At 47.2% G+C, this 22,216-nt stretch overlaps 2 protein-coding genes across 2 annotated transcripts in view; one reads left to right on the top strand and one right to left on the bottom strand.

Annotated features, from left to right (window-relative positions):
- The window catches only part of RPL37A (ribosomal protein L37a), a 308,451-nt gene that overhangs the window by 70,088 nt on the left and 216,147 nt on the right, over positions 1–22,216 (top strand). The window lies entirely within an intron of this gene.
- MARCHF4 (membrane associated ring-CH-type finger 4) overlaps positions 790–22,216 on the bottom strand; it is a 113,576-nt gene continuing 92,149 nt past the window's right edge. The window contains exons 3-4 of the mRNA XM_050751277.1: positions 20,935–21,127; positions 790–2,569 (exon numbers count right to left, since the gene is read on the bottom strand). Of these exons, the coding sequence (XP_050607234.1) occupies positions 2,202–2,569; positions 20,935–21,127 (561 nt within the window). The 3' untranslated portion in view covers positions 790–2,201. The remainder of the gene's footprint in view (positions 2,570–20,934; positions 21,128–22,216) is intronic.

Raw genomic sequence — 22,216 nt, 5'->3', positions numbered from 1 at the left:
ATATAACACATCTATAGCCTCCATAAATGCTTAAACTGAAAGGCCTGTTCCTAGACCATAGTGAAAAATAAATACACTTCCTCTACATGGTTTATTTGCACAGTGTGATTGGTTTTCATTTGTTTGTATGTTTTCCTTGTATGTGTCCTTCAGTCTCTCTCCAAGTGTGTCTTTCTTAACTCTCTGATTTTGAGCTTCATCAGGGAGAAACCTTTCTAAGCCTGTGCACACCCCACTGATGTTGTTGCCGGACCCACAGCCAGCCCCAGGGTGGGAGGGCCAGATGAAGTTGAAGGGAAAAAAAGATCTTGTCTGCTGCCTCATAATATGTCCAAGCCCTCTCATGAGGCCTTAACGTGGGTGCTGTCCTCTGATAGTCAAAGGACACTGTCAGGGCAATGAGGTCCTAACAACCCTCTCCCAACCTCTGTGAAATGACCCGATGGAGTGGAGCTCTGCAAACTTCCTCCAGCACCCATGGTGTCTGCTTCTAGGATTCCTAGGCAGAATCCTTGGGAGAGCCTGGGGCCTGAAGGACTCTGTCTGCTAGGATGCCAAGAAGAGGCCAGGAGTTCACTGCAGATTCACACAGAGGCACACAGAAGGGAACATCCCTGTCTGCCCTGCCCCATCCATGCCCTCAAAGGAGAAATGAAAATGTGCTTGATTTCTTGTGATGAGAGAGAATCTAGCGGTGGGGCAGACACAGGGAGAAAGAAGGCTGTTTACACCACAGAGGGAGGATAGGGAAGAGGAAGAAAAACTCGCATATGGAAAGGGACACTAATGGTAGGGAAAGAAGTTTTATTTTCAAGCTTTTAAGAGAATATTACAAACAACAGAGAGTTTTAAAAAACCCTAAAAACTAGTTTAAAAAAGTACTTGACAGTGTCCTTTTAATACCCATGGATGATGCGGCCATTGTGCAGTGACAACCAGAAACTCTGCAGGTGACCACCCAGTGGCCTTCCCTGGCAGGGTCCCCCGAGCGAGCAGGGGGGTCCAGGGGTAGTGCTCCCTGCCAGGCACCCCTGGGCCCACCTGGCTGCACGGGAAGGACCAGGGAGCACGAAGCACTGAGCGTCAGCCTGACTGCCTCTTTGGGGAGGGTTCTAAGCAGCAAGGAATGCTTAGATTGGGCTCTACTCCACTCCTTGGGGCACACTGGCCAAGCTCCTCCCAACCACTGCAGCTGCAGGGGTGCCCTACCGTGAGGGGACTGGGTATGTGCATGTGCCAAGACAAGAAAGGGCTGGCATTGCCCATGTCCTGGCCATGGTGGGATTGGGTAGTTGGGAAAGTTGCTACGGGATTGACAGCTTCCAAAGCTGAAGCCACAGCAGCAGAACTGTGCTTCAAATACTCACTGGAAATCTGTACTTTTCTCTAGAGGGGTGTGTGTGTGTGTGTGTGTGTGTGTGTGTGTGTGTGTGTCCTGTAAACATCTTTGAACCAAAGCACTATAAAATAAATTAACAAGGGCACAGAAAAACACCCTTTTCCAAACCTAAGCCCTCTTTGAGCCCACCTGAAATCGGGAGTTCCATTTGGAAGTTCCTTCAGGAAGGAGACACACCTCTCCCTCTGGCTGCTCACACCAGCTCTCCCTCCCTGCGCATCCCTCCCTGACCATCCACCCCTCCATCCCCACAGCCATTTGTCAGCGAATCTTGCCCATCCAAATGAGCCCAGGATCCCCAAAGGCAGTGTGTCCCTGCCAGCTCGCTCACGAGCCTCCCCCTTTCCTGGCTGCCTGCAGAACACAGCCCCAGGAGAAACAAAACCAAACAGGGTGAGAGCAGAGCAGACCACAGACGCTTTTCCTCTTGGCCCCCTTGGCCTCCGGCACTGCCACCAGTCACACAGGCTTTGCCTGCCCTCCGCCTCTGCTTCTTCAGGTACCTTGCCTGCGGGCGCATTGGGGCAGGTTTTTTCTGTTGGGCCGGGTTCAGCCTGTATTGCACTTTGTTGTTGAGTTGGTGTTGGTTTTCATTGCTGTTGTGTGAGTGGCATTGACTGATTGGAAATAGCAGAACTGCTCCTGCACCAGCCTCACTCCCACTCTGAGCCTGCCCCAGGCTCCTGCCAGGCCCCCCACCCTCTGCCTGCTCCCTCTGCTGGCTCTGGGGGTGCCACTGCACCTCCCCACCCTGCTCCGGGCCCTCAGTGGTGGTCATGGCCTTCCTCCTGGGCCTCTGCTCTCACACTGTCGTGACTCTCATGACCAGCTCTCGGCTGCTGCCTGGGGGACTCCGCTGTTCATGGGGTCTCAAGTGACTCAGGATGTGCAGGATGGTATAAGCACAGTGGTGTTGGGACAGAGGGCCTGAGGGGTGGCTGGCAGCCTGGGCAGGGCCCTGCTCAGGGGCAGGGGTGCCTGCGCCCTCCTCTTCCGAGGAGGGGATATTGGCCTGGGTGGATGAGGAGGTCCGGGGGTTGGTCCTGCCTCCTGCCTTTTGATCCTCCAGGTCTTTTGTCTTGTCATAGTTCAGCACTTTCCACTGCTGGTTGACAGCCTGCCACCGTTTAAAGATGCGATACACCGAGGGTCCCTCATGGATGATGAGACCTGAGGCAGCAGGGAGAGGAGAAACAGAGGCCAAATGAGAGGAAGTGGGTCACTGCCAGGAGACCACAGTCTCTCTGAATCTATGCAAGGTATGGGCGTTGGCTCCAGTGCTGAGCCACAGGCAGACTATCCCTAGATTCCCAGGCTCAGCGAGTTCCAGTAGGCAGAAGGTGGAGGGGCCACCAGGCCGAGTCCATGAAACAGTTGAGCACCTTCAGGCAGTGCCTTCGCCCACTTCTATTCCACCCCACCCCCCTCCTGCCTTGACAAAATCCAAATTCATCCACTAAGGCATAATATAAATATCTTTTCCTCCCTCTATTATGTATCCATGGCACCCAGTCCTTAGCAGATGTTGAACGAATTGTGTGCTTTTAAAGTACCACAAAAGAAATCCCATGGTCGGTTGCTCCACACCTGCTAAAGGTTGCTGGAAATCCCACTGGTTAACTCTTTGCACGGATACCCCAGTGCTACTGAGATACAAACAGCCCTGGGAGAGATAATTTGATGCAGTTATATCTGCCAGAGGCAGTGATAGAGTTGGAAACAAGCTACACCAGGCAGCAAGGCAAATAAATAATCATTGTATGCCTACTATGTGCCAAGCACTGAGGATACTGCAGTCAGCAGGACACCCTCTGAGAGCTTACATCTTCACAGAGACACACAATAGATGTGTAAACAAACCAATGCGACAATTTCAGGAGCTGACAAATGCCTTAAGGAAGATAACTGGGGTTAAATAGCCACTGGCTGTGGGCACTGAGATCCTGTTTCAGCAAGGGCGGTGGGGAAAGGCCTTTTGGAGGAGACCATATCCGAGTTGAGACCTAAGTGATGAACAGGAGAGATCCATGCAAAGATCTGGAGAGAGAGCACTTCGGTGGTAGGAACTCCAAGCGCAAAGTCCACGAGGTGGGAATGGAATGAGCAAGGTCAGAGAGAAGGTCAGTGCGATCAGTACAGTGCAGCAGTGAGGAAGTGGAGGGAGGTAAGGCGAGCAGAGGCCAGTGAATGGCAGGGCCTTATAGGCCATGGCAAGGGATTTGCACTCTATCCTGAGTGTAATGGGAAGACATTGACGGTTTCAGTAGGGGGAATGCTGTGATCTGATTCAGCCTTCATAAAGCCACCGGTGGTGCATGTGAAGAGGGCCAAGAGAAGGCGTGGAAAGCCAAGCAGGAAGCAGTGGCGTCATGCGAGTTGGGAATGGTGATAGCGTTGACTAGGGTCATGGCAGTGGAGCAGTGAGAAACTGCTGGAGTCAGGCCGTGTGCTGGATGTAGAGCTAAGACTTGCTGACTGGCAAGGTGGGAGTGAAGAGAAAGATCTGGACAACTCCGAAGCTCTTGGCCTCAGCAGCTGCATAAATGGGGAGCCATTCCCTGAGAAGTGGAGGGCATCAGGGTAGGCTATGGATTTGTGTGGTAGCTGTGGTGACCGAATTCGTTTCCTATCGCTGCTGTGACAAAGTACCACACATCTGGTAGCTTAAAATGGGACGCATGTTTCTCTTACAGTTCTGAAGATCAGAAGTCTAAAATCAGTCCCACTGGGCTGACGTGAAAGTGTCAGCAGGGCACCTTCTGGTTCTTTCTGGAGGCTTTGAGGGGGAAGAATCTGTCTCCTTGCCTTTTTTCAGTTTCTAGAAATTGCAATTTCTGCCTCTTTCTTGCATCGTTCCAGCCTCTTTCTTCTGTTCTCACCTCTCCTACTATTCTTCTGTCATTAAATCTCCCTCTCCTTGTAAGAACACTTGTGGCTACATTTAGGGCCCACCTGAATAATCCAGGATACTGTCCCCATTTCAAGATCCTTAAATTAATCACATTGGCAAAGTCTTTTTCCATATAAGGTAACATTGACAGGTTTAGGGATTAGGACCTGCATGTCTTTGGGGCCCATGATTCAAGTCTATCAGAGTGATTACTAGCTACATTTTAGTCATGGTTAGTTTAAGGTGTCTGATAGAAAGCTAACTAGAAGGATCAGATGGGCAATTGGACATATGAGTCTGAAGCTTAGGGAGAGGTCTGGCCTGGAGATAGAACATCATTGTAGAGGTAGAACTTGAAGACTTGGAAATGGCTGAGACCTCTTAGGGGAGAGAAGAAGGCCAAAGACAGAGCCCTGGGCTTTAGGTGTTTAGAGGCTTGGTGGAGGCTTTGGTGGAGATAGGGCCAAGGAATGAGGCTCAAAAGAAGCAACCAATGGGGTAGAAGCAAGACCAGCAAGTGTGGAGACCCAAAAGCCTAGGGAAGGATTCAGAAAGAGTGCAGTGACTCTTTACAATGTTATCAAGAGGTCAACTTGAGTAAATTGGGAAATGACCACTGGTTCCACGGGCACAGATGGCGGGAGAATGATAGAAATGACAGTGGGAAAATCAGGTAGTTCTCATCCAAGCACACATACATATTTTTTTCCCCATGAAGTCATCAGCTAAGAAAGAAGAGATAAGAGAGGAAGTGTTAAAGATTTGTGAAGAGAGGAGAAGGTGGGAAATAATTATCTCGGAAAGTAGGAGTGTGAATTTACAAGGGAGATGCGGTAGAATTAGCTCACTGTGTTAAGTGTCCATTTGAGATTTGTGGCCATAAATCTGAAGTGACTCTAGTCACTGGTTGTGTGATTTTTCTCCACGCCTTCAAACTGCTTGCTCAGGTGCACATGTGGAAGAAGAAGAAATCTGGGCCGGGCGCGGTGGCTCAAGCCTGTAATCCCAGCACTTTGGGAGGCCGAGACGGGCGGATCACGAGGTCAGGAGATCGAGACCATCCTGGGTAACACAGTGAAACCCCGTCTCTACTAAAAATACAAAAACTTAGCCGGGCGAGGTGGCAGGCGCCTGTAGTCCCAGCTACTCGGGAGGCTGAGGCAGGAGAATGGCGTGAACCCGGGAGGCGGAGCTTGCAGTGAGCTGAGATCCGGCCACTGCACTCCAGCCTGGGTGACAGAGCGAGACTCCGTCTCAAAAAAAAAAAAAAAAAAAAGAAATCTGGGTTTAACCAGGGTAAACTGTTTCCCTGGGCAAGCAGACATGAGAATTATATGTACTTGCAAGAGAGTGGTTATCCTGCTGGACCATGGAGCCCAGGCTGGGGATGGGGGAGAATAGAAGAGGTATAAGAAATAATGAAAAGTGGAAAGTGAGAGAGTCAAGGCCACGTCTTTATGAGGTTGGAGGATTCTTGGAGTCAGTGAATAGGGAGTGATGGTCAGAGAGTATGATGTTTCAATCCAGATTTTGGAAGTGGTGTGGTTACTGGCGATTATGAATCCAGGATGTGACTATTTGATTGGGGCTGGTGTGTGCTGGAGGAAAAGATCTTTGGAGCAATAGCAAAGCCAGGGAATTGGAAAGACTATCTGCCTCAGCCATCCTCAATGCTATCACACCAAACACTCCCTTTCTATAACAAATTTATTTTAACATCACCATTCCTATCCTGAAATGAAATTCATAAGCTACTGCAAACTACTATGTCTTTTAAATTAATATAATGCCCTAACAGATAATGTCAAATAAAAATAATAAAGGGAAATCTTTTATAACAAAACAATAAACATTTCAGTGAAAACGCTGCAGCACAACTACATTAGAAAAAGGACAAACAAATAAACAAACCCCAGACATTTCCAAAATGCCTCTGGGGGACAGGCCCGTCTCTGCCGAGCACTGATCTATGTAGCTGCTGAGGACAAGAGTTGGGGGAGTGTATGAGCAGGTGCGTGAGGGTATCTGAGGACTGAGTAGGTGGCCAGCAGCCAATAGCATCCAGAAGTGAAAATGGGTGATAAAGAAAGATACACTTTGGCCGGGCATGGTGGCTCATGCCTGTAATCCCAGCACTTTGGGAGGCTGAGGCAGGTGGATCACTTGAGGTCAGGAGTTCAAGATCAGCCAGGTCAACATGGTGAAACCCTGTCTCTACTAAAAATACAAAAATTAGCCAGGTATGATGACATGCGCCTGTAATCCCAACTATTCAGGAGGCTGAGAGAGGAAAATTGCTTGAACCCAGGAAGTGGAGGTTGCAGGGAGCCGAGATCACACCACTGCACTCCAGTGTGGGTGACAAGAGCAAGACTCTGTCTGAAAGAGAAAGAGAGAGAGAGAGAGAAAGCAAGAAAGAAAGAAAGAGAGAGAGAAAGCAAGAAAGCAAGGAAGGTAGGAAGGAAAGAGGGAGGGAGGGAAGGAAAGAAGGAAAGAAGGAAGGAAGGAACGAGGGAGGGAGGGAGGGAAGGAAGGAAGGAAGAAAGAAAAAAGAAAGAAATAAATAAAGAAAAAGAAAGAAAGAAAGAAAGAAAGAAAGAAAGAAAGAAAGAAAGAAAGAAAGAAAGAAAGAAAGAAAGAAAGGAAGGAAGGAAGGAAGGAAGAAAGAAAGGAAGGAAGACAGACTTTGAAGGGGCTGGGGCTTCTGAAGGATGAAGGAAGAGAAGTAGTTTCGAGTAGTGATGGAAATCAAGAAGGACATGGACCCCACTTCCAGACCCCACAGGACACGGTATATGGGAGAAAGAACAGCCGCCACCAGCATGAGGGAAACAATGTTCTCAGGACACAGCCATGCTTCAGGTAGGAAAGATGAAGGGAACGCGCAGAGAGAAGGTTGCTAATGAGGGACCATGAGGTGCAGTGGGGCACGGTGAAGGGCTGGGAAGACAGGCTCAGATGTAGGGATGAGCTGAGCAGGAAAGGGATGCTGGTGCAGAGAGTGAGGCTGCCAGGGGCTGGGCCCTGTGATGGTGGGTGAGATGATCGCATGGCGGGCTTCATCCCACAGCCACTGAGGATCCAGGGGAGGAGCTGGCTCGGAGCAAACAGCAATGAGTGAACCCGGCCTCCTGGTGCAAAACCTCAGAGCCTCTTCAGTCTCCAACAGGCTGCAATTCTCAGAGACCAGAGCCACCCATACAGTCACTTTCTCCCGCAGTGTTCCAACTGTGTCTGAAATCACGCCTCACTCAACAACTCTTCAAGATTCATCGAGAAAGAGGTAGTCTCGGGGGTTTCTAGCTCTTTGTTTGGATCACACCCCTTTGAGGATCTAATGAAGGGAAGGACCATCTTCCTGGAGCGGAAAACAACCAGACACTCAAATTACCTTGTACTAAATCTCCTGAAGATCACTGGTGGACCCTCTGCTCTGGCCTGACAGATGCTGAGCAAAGAGATTTCCTTTCTGTCCCACTCTCTCACCCTCTCCCGATTGTACCAACTCCCATCATCTCTGCCAGCCTTTTGAATGTGTGCCTATGCACCCTTGGCCCTGAAGCCATGCGTCTGTCCATTTATCCCACAAACCTTGTTTGAACATTGCTATGCTCTTCTCTCCAGACTGTAAGCCCCTCGAGGACCGAGCCAGGTCTGGTTAATCTCCAGCAGCTAACACAGCACCAGGAGTGTGGAGTGTAATGGTACAGTGGAAGAGATGGGGTCTGGAGAGAGAGAAGCAGGATCTTCTGAAGCCCCAAATTCACTCTTTCCAGTAAGGGCCATTACACTTGATTCTCAATTAGCTTCTTGATCAGACAATTTTGTCCTGATTGAAGAGCGTGACTTAAATTTCTGGTGTGAATGCTGCTTTCCAATTATCTAACTGTCTAGTGTTCAGGAAGTAGGTAAACCATTTTAATGGGTAGCTGGCTGAAGGCGAGGAAGGTGGACCTGTTTTTCTAGATAATGCTTGTTTGGCAAAAGAGGGAAAAGCACAAACTACCTCATTCAAAGCCGCTCTTCTCAGCCCTTCCTCTGCTCCTTGCTCTACAAATTTCTTATTGATTCCTTGGGTGGCAGCATATTGAAAAAACAGGAGAAGATGACTGGGGCTCATCTGATACGAGCAGGTGACATGGCCAAAGTTGAAGAGGTGGGAAAAAGGGAAGGGGGATAGAGAATGTCAGTGGATAGAGAAATAAACTGGATTCGACTAGGAAAAAAGGCTGCCGGTGAACAGAGACAGAAAAGTCATAGGAGGAGATAATGGAAATAGTAACATCAGAAATCCAACAAGTTTTGATTAAGTCCTTTCTGGCTTTTTAAAACTTAATTTAATGGTTTTAGTGATCACTTACAATGCACCCAACCCTGGGCTGTATTTGTGGGAAATCCAGTTCTAGAAGAATTGTCTCCATCTTTCCAATGTCTCTCCACCTTCCGGGGCTCCTCTTCCTCATAAAGCTGCAAGCTCCATGGGTCATCAGAATCCCATCCCCACTCCATGTCCTGCTAGTGGCCTGGGTTAAGTGACATAAAAGTTGCTGACAACTCTAGACCAGTGCTTTTCACTGGTGACAGTTTCACGGGTTTCACTGGTTTTGACAGGGTCTCTGTCTGTTGCCCAGGCTGGAGTGCAGTGGTGCAATCACGGCTCACTACAGCCTCGACCCAGGTTCAAGCGATTCTCCCGCCTCAGCCTCCCAAATAGCTGGGACTTCAGGAGCACACCACCATGCATAGCTAATTTCTGTATTTTTTGCAGCGACAGGGTTTTGTCATGTTGCGGTCTGGTCTCAACTCCTGAACTCAAGTGATCTTCTTGCCTCAGCCTCCCAAAGTGCTGGGATTCCAGGCATGAGCCACCGCACCCAGCTGCATTTCACACTCTATTGTGCATCAGAATCACCCAAAGAGCTTGTTAAGACAGATTCCCAGGCTGCAACCCTGAAGGACTACTGGCTCAGTAGCTCTGGGCTGAGGCCTGAGAATATGCATTCCTAAGAAACCTCAGGTGAGACTGATGCTGCCTGTGTGTGGACTGCTAGGCTAGGACATAGTTTTTATCCCTCAAAGAAAGCTCTAAATTTTGATCACGAAAATTGTTATAAGTAACTTTAAAAAGTAATCTACTTCCAGATGCCATAGACATGAACATGGGAAGAAATGGAAGAAATAAGTACTTCCTCTCCTAGATCCAAAGACCTTCGAGCCCCACAACTAAGTTAACTTACTAGTGAGTGTGTATTCTCATTAAGCTTTCAGAGTGTTTGCCGCTTACTCACCTTGAGTCTTTAGATAAGGGACTTCCTCTCTCTCTGAGACTCAGTTTTCTCATCGTAAACCCTTCCTCATAGGGTTGTTATGAGATTAAATAAAGTAATGAGTCCTGCATGCCGATACCTGGTACTGTGCCTGGGACACATGTAACTCTCAATGCCACATTGTATTGATTATTGTGGGGGAGATCACAGGACACAAGAAAAGCCCACTCATCTCTCTTCTTCCTTCTTCATTGGCAACCTCGTCCCCAATAAAAGTACCTGCTCTTTCATCTCCTGACTGCTCTCCTCCCCAGCCCTCAGTCAAGTCATTTTCTATAGATGAATGACATGCCAGAGCTTAAAAGCACTCTAGAGACCAACTGATTCTCATACTGGTGCCTCCTCTCCAACCACAGAGAGATACTCTCCCCCGTAGAATTCCCCACTGTCAGACAGCTATGGGGTGAGGCTTAGTAGTGTCTCACTCTGAAGCTCTAGCATTGCCAACCACCCATTTTCCAGATTCCACTCCTCCAGTGCCCACCCCTGTTAAGAACCTGGACCAAAGCACATATTGGGCAAGGGTTGAAAGAAATGAATATAACCAGCTATTTTGGGTAGGTTCAGGGGGTGCTGCTGGAAGAGGCCAGATTGGCAACATTACCACCTGCCCAGTATTCTCCAGGGTGCATCTTTATACTGGACACAGGTATGGCCAGGCTGCACATCACATGAGCTATTATAAAATTACAAAGCTTATTATAAAGTTATCATAAAGTTACAAAAGTAGTTTATTTAGGTAAACCTGCCAACACCTTTCTGTCTCGAAGCAAGAGTTTTGTCTTTTAAAATCCCAAGGATTGCCCTTTGGAAATAGGGTATTTATTCCTGTTGGGCTATCCCAGTTCAGAACATTTCCGGAAATTGCTCAATGGGGTTGGCCTTCTGTGACAGAGATGGCTAATTCTCCACCAAAATCCATGCTCCCTTTCCTTGGTATAAAGTTGCCACTGAGAAGAAATTACATTGTCTAGCTTTCTGCACCAAGGGGAGACCAGGTGACTAGTACTGAATGTGACCACAAGCCAGGCCAGCATTTAAGAAATGGGTCTAGGGAGCACTCATTTCATTTGATTTTATAGAATGAGGTTTGCCCAATACAAGTAAAAAATAAAAACAAAGAAAACAGAAATGGGTGTTGAGAGAAAATGTGTGCAGGGCTGGGGCAGAAGATGACTTATTCACGCTTTCTTTAATTTTCTATTAGCTGGAGGCAAAAGACTCAGCAGCCCAAGGGGCCTGTGGAGCCCAGAGATGGAATGAGCTTGTGCCTCCAAATTGCTGTGTGGAAGAGAATCTCCTACTGCTCAGGAACTTCTATTGGGTTCAACCACTGACACATAGGGGCTTATTTTTTTATATCTGCTGAATATACCCTAGCTAACATACCTATAGCTCTAGGTTAGGGGCCACATGAGAAAAGAAGTTTGTGGCTTGATGGCATGTTTCATATTGTACCCAAAATTTATTATCTGGCTTGAGCATCCACCTTACGTATCAAATTGGGGCTATTTCTAGTCACAAACCCACTGCCAACAGACAGACCACTCCTGAATCTGTTCTGTGCCAAAGGAGTTCCCAAGAGATATTCCTAAAATATGTTGAGCTTTGTCAGCACAACTGGCATAAATGAAGTGCATCTCGAGGGGTCTCCTTGGAAGGGGACAATGCTGATTTGGCGCATCTGCTTCTAAATCAGTCATCTTCATCTCTAAGCATCCAGTCACTTGGCTGTGGAGATAGGTGGCTGTCACAGGAGGCTCCGGTGGGTGGGAAGGAGTTAACACGGAATCTAGAAAACCAGACAAGCCACATGCAAGTAACAGAATGTGGATGGGCATCATCTCGCCAGTTTCTGCAGCTGCTGCTTCTCATGTCAGTTTTGTGGCCCAGCCCAACATTGCTGGGGATGGCCCATGGCCACAAGTGTCAGCCTCTGCAAGCCCTGGCATCTCAGTGTGGAGGTGACATCAAAATCCTGGGATGTCAGATCTGGAAGGAACCTGGAGGTTGTTGGGTTCACCCCTCTCATTTTATAGATGAGGAACTAGTTGGAGAGAGAGGGAGTAACTTGTCCAACGCCATAGAGGTGATTAGTAGCTGATATGGTTTGGCTCTGTGTCCCCACCCAAGTCTCATCTTGAATTGTAATCCTCATGTGTCAAGAGAGGGACCTGTAATCCCCACGTGTCAAGGGAGGGAGGTGATTGGATCATGGAGGCGGTTTCCCCCATGCTGTTCTTGTGATAGTGAGTGAATTCTCACAAGATCTGTAAGTGGTTGGAAATTCCTCCTTCATTCTTCTCTCTCCTGCTGCTTTGTGAAGAAGGTGCCTCCTTCCACTTCTGCCATGATTGTAAGTTTCCTGAGGCCTCCCAAGCCATGTGGAACTGAGCCAATTAAATTTCTTTCCTTTATAAATTACCTAGTATCAGGGAAGTTCTTTATAGCAGTGTGAAAATGGACTAATACAGTGGCTATTCTGGTCTTCAGACCTAGATCTGCTTTCTAGTTTCTTATACTGCTAGGCTGCTTCCAACAAATGTTCCAAGTTTCCTAATCAGGAGATTAAAAGGTTTTACAGGTAGAGTCATTTATAGCTAGGAGGAGAGGAAGGAATTTTTGTAGCATATATATGTTTTTGTAGTTAATGTGGATTAAAATTAGGTTTGAAAGAAAAATGTTTGTACAATCCTGCTGCCCCCACCCTCTGCCTATTTGATATAAAATGAGATTTAAATTCCTTCATCTCAGAGGACAGGGGCTAGGCATCTTTAAATCACTGAAAAGAACCTCAGGGGACCACACACAGGGGAAGCTTAAAAAAAAAAAACACAAAACTTTCTATAATTTTGCTGATTACCATATTCTACTGTTTTAAAGCTTTGGAAATAATCTCAGGAACATTCCTTTCCTTCCTTCCCTTGACCCCATTTCAATCACAAGTTAAAAACAAACATGATGAAGAAGAGAGCCTCATTTTTGCAGAGTTGACTATTTGGTGTCCAATCTCGTACTTCTGTGGAGTTAAAAAAAAAATGGTTTTTTTGGTGCCAAAGCCCTTAATTAATTTGCGCTTGTTAAATCCCAATAACTTGACCCACTGGAGCAGAGAATGCCCCATTTGTTTGCTGGGAGGCTCTGTCAGCTTCTCTGCAGCAGAGGACAGCGTCATTAGAGATGGCAGAAGAGGAGGCAGGTGGAACGAGGACATTAGATGTAATCAGATCTTCTCATTGAGGGGACACGGGTGAGGGAACCAAGAACCTTCAAGAAAAAGCTCTGCTCCAAATAAGAGCAGACTTTTATTTACGTGAGGACACAGGTTCAGGCGATCTCTATATCTAGGCTGTGGCTGCATTCTGATTATAACAGTTTTGGCAAACATTTCTTGAGTGTTCCCTCTGAGGGAATCCACTCTGATCAAGCACTTCCTACCTAGTCCCTGATAATTACAAGGGCACACTCCTTTACATTTGCCACAGTGTTAAACCTCTGAACCGCCCTCTGATGATGGTGTTATTATCCTATTTCATAGACAAGGAAAGGGAAGCAGAGAGAAGTGCCAGTTCCTCAAGGTCACAAGGTTAGTAAGAAGCGGAGCCCTGGGCCATTCTGTAGCATGGCTGCCACTTGGGAAACCCACCACTCTGGCCTTTGTGACTCAGTCCTTCCTATTGTTTTCTCATTCTCTATCTTCACCCGTCCCTTACTTGGTTAGTGTCCCCTGGTCCTCTGTCCTCAGTCACCTACTCTCTGAGCACTGCAGTATCTCATCAAAACCCACAGCTTCAAACACGTTTTATTGTTCACTTCCAAATCCGTCTTCAAGCCTCATTATCCAACTGCCTACAGAAACCTAGGCATCCATCAGAGATTTTTTTTTTTGAGACAAATTTCACTTTGTCACCCAGGCTGGAGTGCAGTAGCATAATCAGCTCGCTATAACCTCAAACTCCTGGGCTCAAGTGATCCTCCTGTCTCAGCGTCTTGAGTAACTGGAACTGCATGTGTGCACGACTAGGCAGGGCTGATTTTTTAAATTTTTGTAGAGATGAGGACTCACTCTGTTGCCTAGGCTGGTCTTGAACTCTTTATTTCAAGTGATCCTCCTGCCTTAGCCTCCCAAAATGCTGGGATTACAGGCGTTAGCCATCATGTCTGGCCTACCAGAGATTTTTAACCCTCTTTTACCACCAGCCCCAACCCCATCAGTCACCAACTCTTGTCAGAACAGGACCAGTGCCGTCAACATCTTCCTCTATGTCACAAGAGGGGACCACCTGTGTGCTATAAAAGGCCTCTCCCTCTTTCTACCCTGACAAAGAGACCCCTTCTCGGTACTGCCTTCTCCTCCTTGTATTCCATAATGTACTCCATGTGTCTTGTTTCTCTTCTACTACAAACTCTTGGCTTAGAGAGGCTCTTGCCTCTCTACCTGGATTTTAGACTTAAGATAGTCCTTTTGTTTTGGTGCCTTTGCTAAGGACATACCCTTTGGTTGTCCTTTGTTCTATCCATTGCCCATCCCTTTCTCAGGCTCTGCTATGGTGCCCATTCCCCACTCAAGCCACACCATGGGACTCTCACTCTCCTGAGAGGGACCCAAACAACCCTATCAAATCTACATCCTAAGTACCTCTCAAGGTCTTCCCTACACTTCTTCCCCACTGCCACTGTGTTGCATCTCTTCATTTCTTGCTTAGCCTATTACAAGCATTTTCCAACAAAGTCCTTCCCTTCCCTATTCTGTCCACCTCTGACCCATTCTCTCCATAGTTGCTAGAGTTCAATTTAAAATGCACATCTGATCATATTTCCCCATTTGAAATTTTATCAATGCCTCCCCACCACCAGTGGGGTCAAATCTGAGTGCCTTAGCACATGACCCATGACTCTGTGGGATTTGGCCTGGCCAACTTCTCCAAGCCCCTTGCCCATCACCCACCTCCCAGCCAAAATATTTGCATTGAGCTATAAAGACTCCCCAATATTTCCTGAGCTACCTGGCTCATGCATGTCTCTGCACCTCCATACAATGCTAGTTCCTTTGCCTGAAATGCTCTTTCCCCCAGTTCTGGATGAACTTTGATTTGTCTTTGGAAACAAGTTTAAGGATAGCGTTCCTTCCTTCAAGAAGCACTCCTGGACTCCCCCAAGAGAGTCAATTGCTCTCTGCTCTGCTCTACCTTCCTCTGTACTGTGTACACCCCATCCTGAATTGTGATTTATTTGTAGACTATGAGCTCCTTGAGGGCAAGGAACTGTGTCTTATTCATCTTTTTGTGAATGTTCTCTAGTTTTGGGAACAAAACGAGGCAGCCAACAAAAGCTACTGAAGGAATGGATATGACCCGCTCTGACTCAAGTTCCTCTTTCCTGGGTTCACGCTCATTCTTATGTTCGGACCTCAGTCCCAGTTCTTATTATATGGGATTCAGTGATTACCTTGTCTGCATCCCGAAAAGAAGAAAGATTCTTGAAAGCAGGTGACTCTCTCATTTGAGTGTATATACCCAGGTTCCTCTGAATAATTTCTTTTCTTTTCTGAGACATGGTCTTGCTGTGTCACCCGGACTGGAGTACAGTGGCACTGTCATAACTCACTGCAGCCTTGACCTCCTGGGCTCAAGTGATCCTCCTATCTAAGCCTCCCAAGTCTCTGGGACTACAGCTACACACCACCACACTCGGCTCTTTTTTTTTTTTTTTTTAAGAGATGTCCCTCAGTACACCGCTCCAAAACGAAAGGTAAATACATTGTTTGGCCTCCCAAAGTGCTGAGATTACAGGCGTGAGCCACTGTGTCTGGCCTGAATAAATATTTTTTAATTAATGAATGAATGGGTTCCCCAAGTTCATGGTAACTAGATTTAGCTTCTCCCACCTGAAGAACCTTTCACTAGAGTGTCTTATAGGGGGATAAACCATCAAATTTCATCTCAATTTTTCAGGCTTCTTTCTCAATTGATGTCAAAATAGCACAATCAAAAAGGAGATGCAACAATGGCTAACCTCCCAAACCCTGAATATAAGACAGGAGCAGCTGGGACTCACTTAATTTCTGATTGTTACCAGCAGTTATCGTGAGGGTCAAAATATTACTGGACTAATTTCTCCCCCCAACCTGCCTCCCCAACCAAGCTCTGCATTTGCAGTTTTAAAGAGCAATCAGAGAAGAAACAGATAGTAGAAAGAACCTTGGAATTAGAGCCAGAGGTTCTTGGTCCAATCCTCTGCTCCACCATTTTCTTAGCTGTGTGACTTGGAGCACAGGTACTTAAGCCTTTCCTCACCTGTTACATATGCATCCTAATACTTATCTTGCTTATCTTTTGGGGTTAATCAGTTTCTCTGTTCTTGCAGGGATGTCACAGTTTGTTCCATCCAAAGCAACTTATGTTTGGCTTTCACAGTGGTATGCATTAGTCTAGAAAGTTAGGACCCTAAGCTAAGAGATGCTTTGTCTGTCGAGGCAGCTTGTATCAGTAATTGTACAACCCTCTGGTATAAGGAAGTCTAAAGACACCATCCTCAACTCTGGAGCTGTGCTGCATCAAATAGGGAGCTCAGACTTTCCTGGCAATCATTTCAGGCAAAATCCTTTGGTAAGCACTGAGCCATTCTCCGAGAGTCACTGCTCTGGAGTCTTCTTATTGATCTCTAGGAGCCAGTCGGATGGATACAGCTGTGAATGGGGTTGAAGCGGCTCCATGAGCAGCAAGCAGGCAGTGTCCCACACCGCATCCTCCTGCCTTCCTGGCAGGGCATATCTGCAGAGCTGCTGTTGGCGTTCCGTGAAGTTTCTCCTTGGAGTCCCTCCCACTCTCATGAGCTGTCCCTCAGCACACCGCTCCAAAAGGAAAGGTAAATGCATTGTTAACGATTTGTTAAAATCATCCATTTTATGTTTACTCATATTCTTTCCTATCTGTGGCCATTTAACAGTCTTAGGGAATGAACAAATTGTCCTTGGTATCTGAAATATAAAGAAAGTCTAGAGACTCATCGTAGCAGACGGTTTTGTTCCTCTTCTCTTACGTAGCCTTTTGAGCCAACACAGGGCCAGACTCATTTTCTTTTCTCCTGATGATAACATTTTTATCTCAGGTGCTGAATTGCTCCACCCACCCAAGGAGCTCTGGCCTATGGATATTGATGCTTTTTGTCAACGTTTTCCTCAACTAGCATTTCTTGAGAAGATGCCCCTCTGCTGAAATCCCTTCCACCTACTCTCTGCCAGGGAGCCTCCTCTTCCTCTTCCCACTCACATTGTCTTCTTCCACTCTCTTAGGACTTCTGGAAGGGAAGCTTCCCCCTTTTTCATGGAAGCAAGCTAACTTATCAGGTTTTGAAACTGTTACATGTCTCAAATGTAAGACAGATGCCTCCTGTGGCTCTTGCCTTTGTTTCCGCCTTTGTGCAGCAAGAAGACTACGCTGTGCCTCCTTCTGGCAGTCCCAGCCAGGTCTCTGTTCCCTGTTCTAGCTTCTCTGTCTCTCATTGGTTCAGTAAATCTGGTTTGGGTGGCCAGAGGTCAAGGTTCATAGGTGGAGGCAGGAGGTGGTGGGAGAGGGGTGATGGGGACATTTTCTCCTTCTCTCAAAGCAAACTGCACCCTGGGTTGGCATTCTGGAAATTTGATGAAGGTGGAGTGTTGGCTGTGTTACAGCATCACTTGAGGTGGGGGCAACCCCTGGTTGATGGGTGCTTTACTGGGAATGTCTGCTGGGAGCCTGTGGCTTTGGGCTTCCCCGAGCACAGTGACCTGAACTGAATATGACTTCTGCAAGAACCCTGGAAATGATGCCCAGGTGGATCCTATACCCATGGTTGTGGGTTTCATCTTCTTGCTCCTGAGTTACTGTTTGGGAGCCAAGAGAATAGCCGGGGACTAGGAGGTGGAGTGCGGTGACGACTCCCTGCAGAGGTAAGCCCGACTTGCCATCCTGGAGGCTGTAGTTCCTGTCCTACATTGCCCTGAGTGAATCTAATGCCAAGTGTGCTCTCTGGAAGTCCCCATGAGTCAGAATGTCTAGTTGAGCCTACAAATAAAGATATCCCTGGCAGGAATTGCAGGCTTTACCCGATTCTCCCTCCAGAGAGCCCCCAAAAAGTGGATATTTTTGCACCCAATTGTGCAGTGTGATGCATTTTCCCTCTACTGGACAGAATACTGCACAGAAGGAGAAGCTGAATTTCACCCTCAAACCACCACCATCACTACTGGTTATCATCATTTCACCATCATCAAAATCCCCATCATCACAACCCCAAGATTTGTGGATTCTCACCATTGCCTGGCACGTCCCCCTCTCTTGCAAAATCACATATTACTCTTTTTTATTTCCTCTCCCAGCATTTTCCCCTGCGGACAGCCTCTCCTAGGAAAACACTGAACTGAGAGTCCTACTCCGCTGTGGGAGTCAGCCTAAGACAAATGCTTCTGTTTCAGAATTTCACAATCTGAAAAATGGGAAGACGAATCCTTGCCCCCGCAGTCATGCTCTGAAATGGTCTAGGTTCTTATTATAATCACTACAATGACAGAGCGGTCTGAACTCCTTAAAGGTGAGATGGTCTAAATGTCAATAGATCTCACCACTTTCCGATGACACTGAAAGCCATTAGGGTCCCTCTGCATTCCCTCTCCCATCCCATAGCTGTCTCCAAGCAGTCACTGGCTTGTCAGCACAGAATGGATAAATTGTGGTGTGCTTTTGCATCTTGGGTTATTATGTTTTCCGAAGAAAGGAAAACAATGAAAACTCTCAATAGTCAGCCCACTCTGCTTCTCCCAATAAACTGAAGGACTGAGTGCCACATGTGTGTAAGAAAAAGAATGAGAGAGATAGAAGTGGGCCAGGGAAAAGGCAAGCAGCTAGAAGAAAGCCAAGAAACAGGAGGAGGAGGAGAGATGGCACAGAGCCCTATTCAGAGAGAAACACCACGAGAAGGAGAGACCAGAGCACCGGGCCAGCCTGAGCAGGAGCACTGGGAGGCCCAGAGCCACAGGAAACAGACCTATGCCTGACAGCCCCCTTGTGAGCGGGCCCAGGTGCACTCAAAGTCACAGGTGGCAGGTTTCCCATAGGTCACACCATGGGACTCCTGCTATGTGGTGCAAGAGAGCTAATGGAATAAGCACTGGGTTGTGAGTCAGGAGAACTCGCTTTTAATCCCAGATAAGAACCTTGAGCAGATTATTTCCTCTCTCTGAGCCTCAGTTCTCTCAGCTGCAAAGCAAGCAAACTAGACTGGTTGATGACCTGGTCTCTTCTATGTTCAATTCGGTCTTCAAATCTGTAGAGCCATTGGTGGTAGCAGGTATTTATCCTCCTCTCTTTTGTCCATGCTCCCTTCAGGGAAGGAACATATTTCCCTGCCCGGTTACCCTATTGATGTTGGACTTACTAATGACTAGTGTTAGCCAATAGGCTGTGGGTAGAACAGACAGTGCACTAGTTCTGAGCAGATGTTTTGAGATGCATTGCAAGTTTCCACCAAGCCCTCTTGTGCTTCTGCATTCAACCAGGAAAACAGCACATCCAGTAGTCCCTGCTCCTTTAGCCTGGGTCCCAGCATGAGGAGACACTCAGAGCAGGCCTGAACCCAATGCACAACCAGAAGTTAAACCCAGCCAACCTCAGCAGAGCCAAAGCCATCTTCCAAACCCCTGAATGGGAAATAAATGTTTGTTGTAAGGCACTGCGATTTGTGGAATTGTTTGTTATTGCAGCCAGTGCTGACTAGTTGACTAATACATCATGTGACAGGAAAGCATGTCTCATAGAAGGACACATCAGAGACTGATCTAAAGCCTGCCTGAAGGAGAATGAAGGGCAGCTAGAGGGGCCCCTCCACTGTTTCCCCCTTCCATGCCAGAGCTGCTATAAACCTCCATATGGAGACACACCTGGCTTTTGGCATCAATAATCCAGGGCTCAGCAGGAGTAGGAGGAGAGTTTGGTGGGAGGGGGAAGGAAATTAGAATGCATCAATGTCAAATTGTTCCCCGTTCATAGTCCTCCAAACCTGGGCCGCCTGCTTCTCTCACTGCCTAGGTGTTATAATGAAAAGACTCTTGAACTTGGAGTTGATATATTGGTTTAGCTAACTTGGAGAGACAGCAAGATGGCTTAGACAAGTTTACAAGTTCCAGCATCTCTGGTATCTGGCTACTATAACAAGTATGTAAGTCTCCAGGCTTTTCTGATCCCTAATATTAAAGAACTCCAAAGAAATTCACACAAACATCAGCCCAGCCAAATTCTAGCTAATAGATATTTTTCTGCCAAACAGAGAAGTGTAGCATATTTAATACAATATACTAATAACGCCCAGAGAGGATAACTGTGGAACTCTAATGTTCCCAGGACTGTGACTTAGGGGATAACCTGAGAGTTCTAGGGTGGGATGTCTGACCAGAGCTTCCCCACCTCCTTAGCTGCTTGAACCGTGTCTTCAGAGCCGCAACAGAGCCACAATCATCTGTTGGGCGAGGGAGGGGAAAGACCCAGCCCTCCACCACCAAAGCTACATGGTGGAAGAAAGGAAGAACACAAACTTGGGGGTGGTGTCAGGGAAGGAGTAGGATCTAAAGCAGTGGGTTCCAATTTTTTTTTTTCTAAAACACTGAAACCTTTTAAACAAAACTTTATCTGGAACAGAAATACATGTAAATAGATAAAAGAACAGATGCCATGATGAAACAGGAGTGAGAATTTGAAGCCTCCCTGTGCAACATTCCTTTTCCATTCCCTGGTTGGGATGGGGGAGCCTGGAGCTGTGTGTGAGGCCCCAGTACTACACAAAGCTGGAAAACCACTGGACTAGAGAAACTCACGGCATTGAAACAGGCTTAGAGAAAGCTGGAATAAGGCAGGGAGTGGGAGCAGATTCAACCATGGCTGTCTCTAGGCAGTTTGCTGTGAAGAGAATGGAATGAAATGGGCAGGCATCCCTTGTCATGCTTGGCAGTGTAGGGTGCACAGTGGAGAGGAGGCCATGCACACCCTGCTTGAGGTGCATAGACTTAACAATTTTTCTCAAATCCTCCTAGAGGCAAGCCTCATCTTTATCTTCAACCGTGCAGACAGGTTTGTTTGGGAAATATCTAGATCTTCCTTCTTTTCCCTGCCTCCTCCCCCTTCCCATCCACTCCTTGAATCCAAGCCTCTGGCCTCTCCTGAGCTCAGAGGTCTCAAGCCTGGGGCCATATCTGCTTCAGCCTCCCACAATGGGGGATCCTGAGGGATCTGTCCATCCCACGAGCACATGATTCCCCACTTCCCATGGAGGCAAGCCCCCAGACCCACCTATGCACACCACGTCCATGAAGCCATACATCCCATAGCAGATCTGGAAGAGAAGGTCTTGGCGCTGCCATCTTGCCGAGGGGCTGAAAGTTGACCAGATGAGCCAAGAAATACTGGCGATGAGGAAGAGGGAGCCCAGGATGGCGGCTGCAACCTGAACCTTCTCAATGACCGTCAGAGAGATGGCCTGCCACTGTGGGGGAGAGAGTGGCCAGTTAGCAGTCGTTTGGATGCCCTCATCCCATTCCCACCCCTCTTCCGTCTGCTGCTCCAACAGCCCACCTCTGATTTAAGATTTAAGCCAGGGCTTTCCAACCTGTGGTACAATGTGCATTTTGCAGGTTTCTGAATTTCACATTGAACTTTAGATGCAGAGAAAATCTCTATCACACCAAATGATCACAGTTAATTGTAAGGAGGGGGCTCTAGGTGGGCATGGTTGGAAAGGAAGACCCTTAGACTTGATTATGATATAGACAGAGAAATGGAGAGAATGATGAAAATGCAGAGCTAGTGAGGGTGGTGTTCTAGGCCCCCTGACTTTTTTTTTTTTTTTTTTTGAGACGGAGTCTTTGCTCTGTCGCCCAGACTGGAGTGCAGTGGCATGATCTCACTGCAAGCTCCGCCTCCCAGGTTCACCCCATTCTCCTGCCTCAGCCTCCTGAATAGCTGGGACTACAGGTGCCCGCCACCATGCCTGGCTAATTTTTTTGTACTTTTTAGTAGAGACAGGATTTCACCATGTTAGCCAGGATGGTCTCGATCTCCTGACCTCATGATCTGCCACCTCGGCCTCCCAAAGTGCTGGGATTACAGGTGTGAGCCACCGCGCCTGGCCTGCTCCCAGATGATTCTTTTCAGAGAAACACAGTCTATTTTCTAACTAATAGGTGCTGAGAGTGCACAGGCTTTTTTGTTTTTGATTTTTGTTTGTTTGTTTGTTTCTTGCTTTCTACAACATCACCTTGCATGCCACTTAATTTATATGCTAGAGGTTACCAATTCAGTAGACCAGGGAATGAGATGTGGGAAGAGAGAAGAAAAACAGCTTATTTTACTGAATGTATATCAACACTATTATTTCATTTTTTAACAGAAAAAGCCCTGTGCTTATAGCAGTATTGACAGATGGGTTAAAGGCTAGGGTGTGGATGAGTTTCAACACTGAAATTCTATGATTCTATGGTTGGTCCAGGCAGTATAGGTCTGAAGGAGTCAGGAGTTAGATTTTTAGCTTGGGGTTTATTCATGCAGTTACTCAAGGAATACATATCGCGTATTT

Source organism: Macaca thibetana, chromosome 12 (genome assembly GCF_024542745.1).
Source record: "Macaca thibetana thibetana isolate TM-01 chromosome 12, ASM2454274v1, whole genome shotgun sequence".
NCBI classification, from domain to species: Eukaryota; Metazoa; Chordata; class Mammalia; order Primates; family Cercopithecidae; genus Macaca; species Macaca thibetana.
The sequence above is the reverse complement of the archived record's forward strand: the minus strand, read 5'-3'. Positions and strand labels throughout refer to the sequence as shown.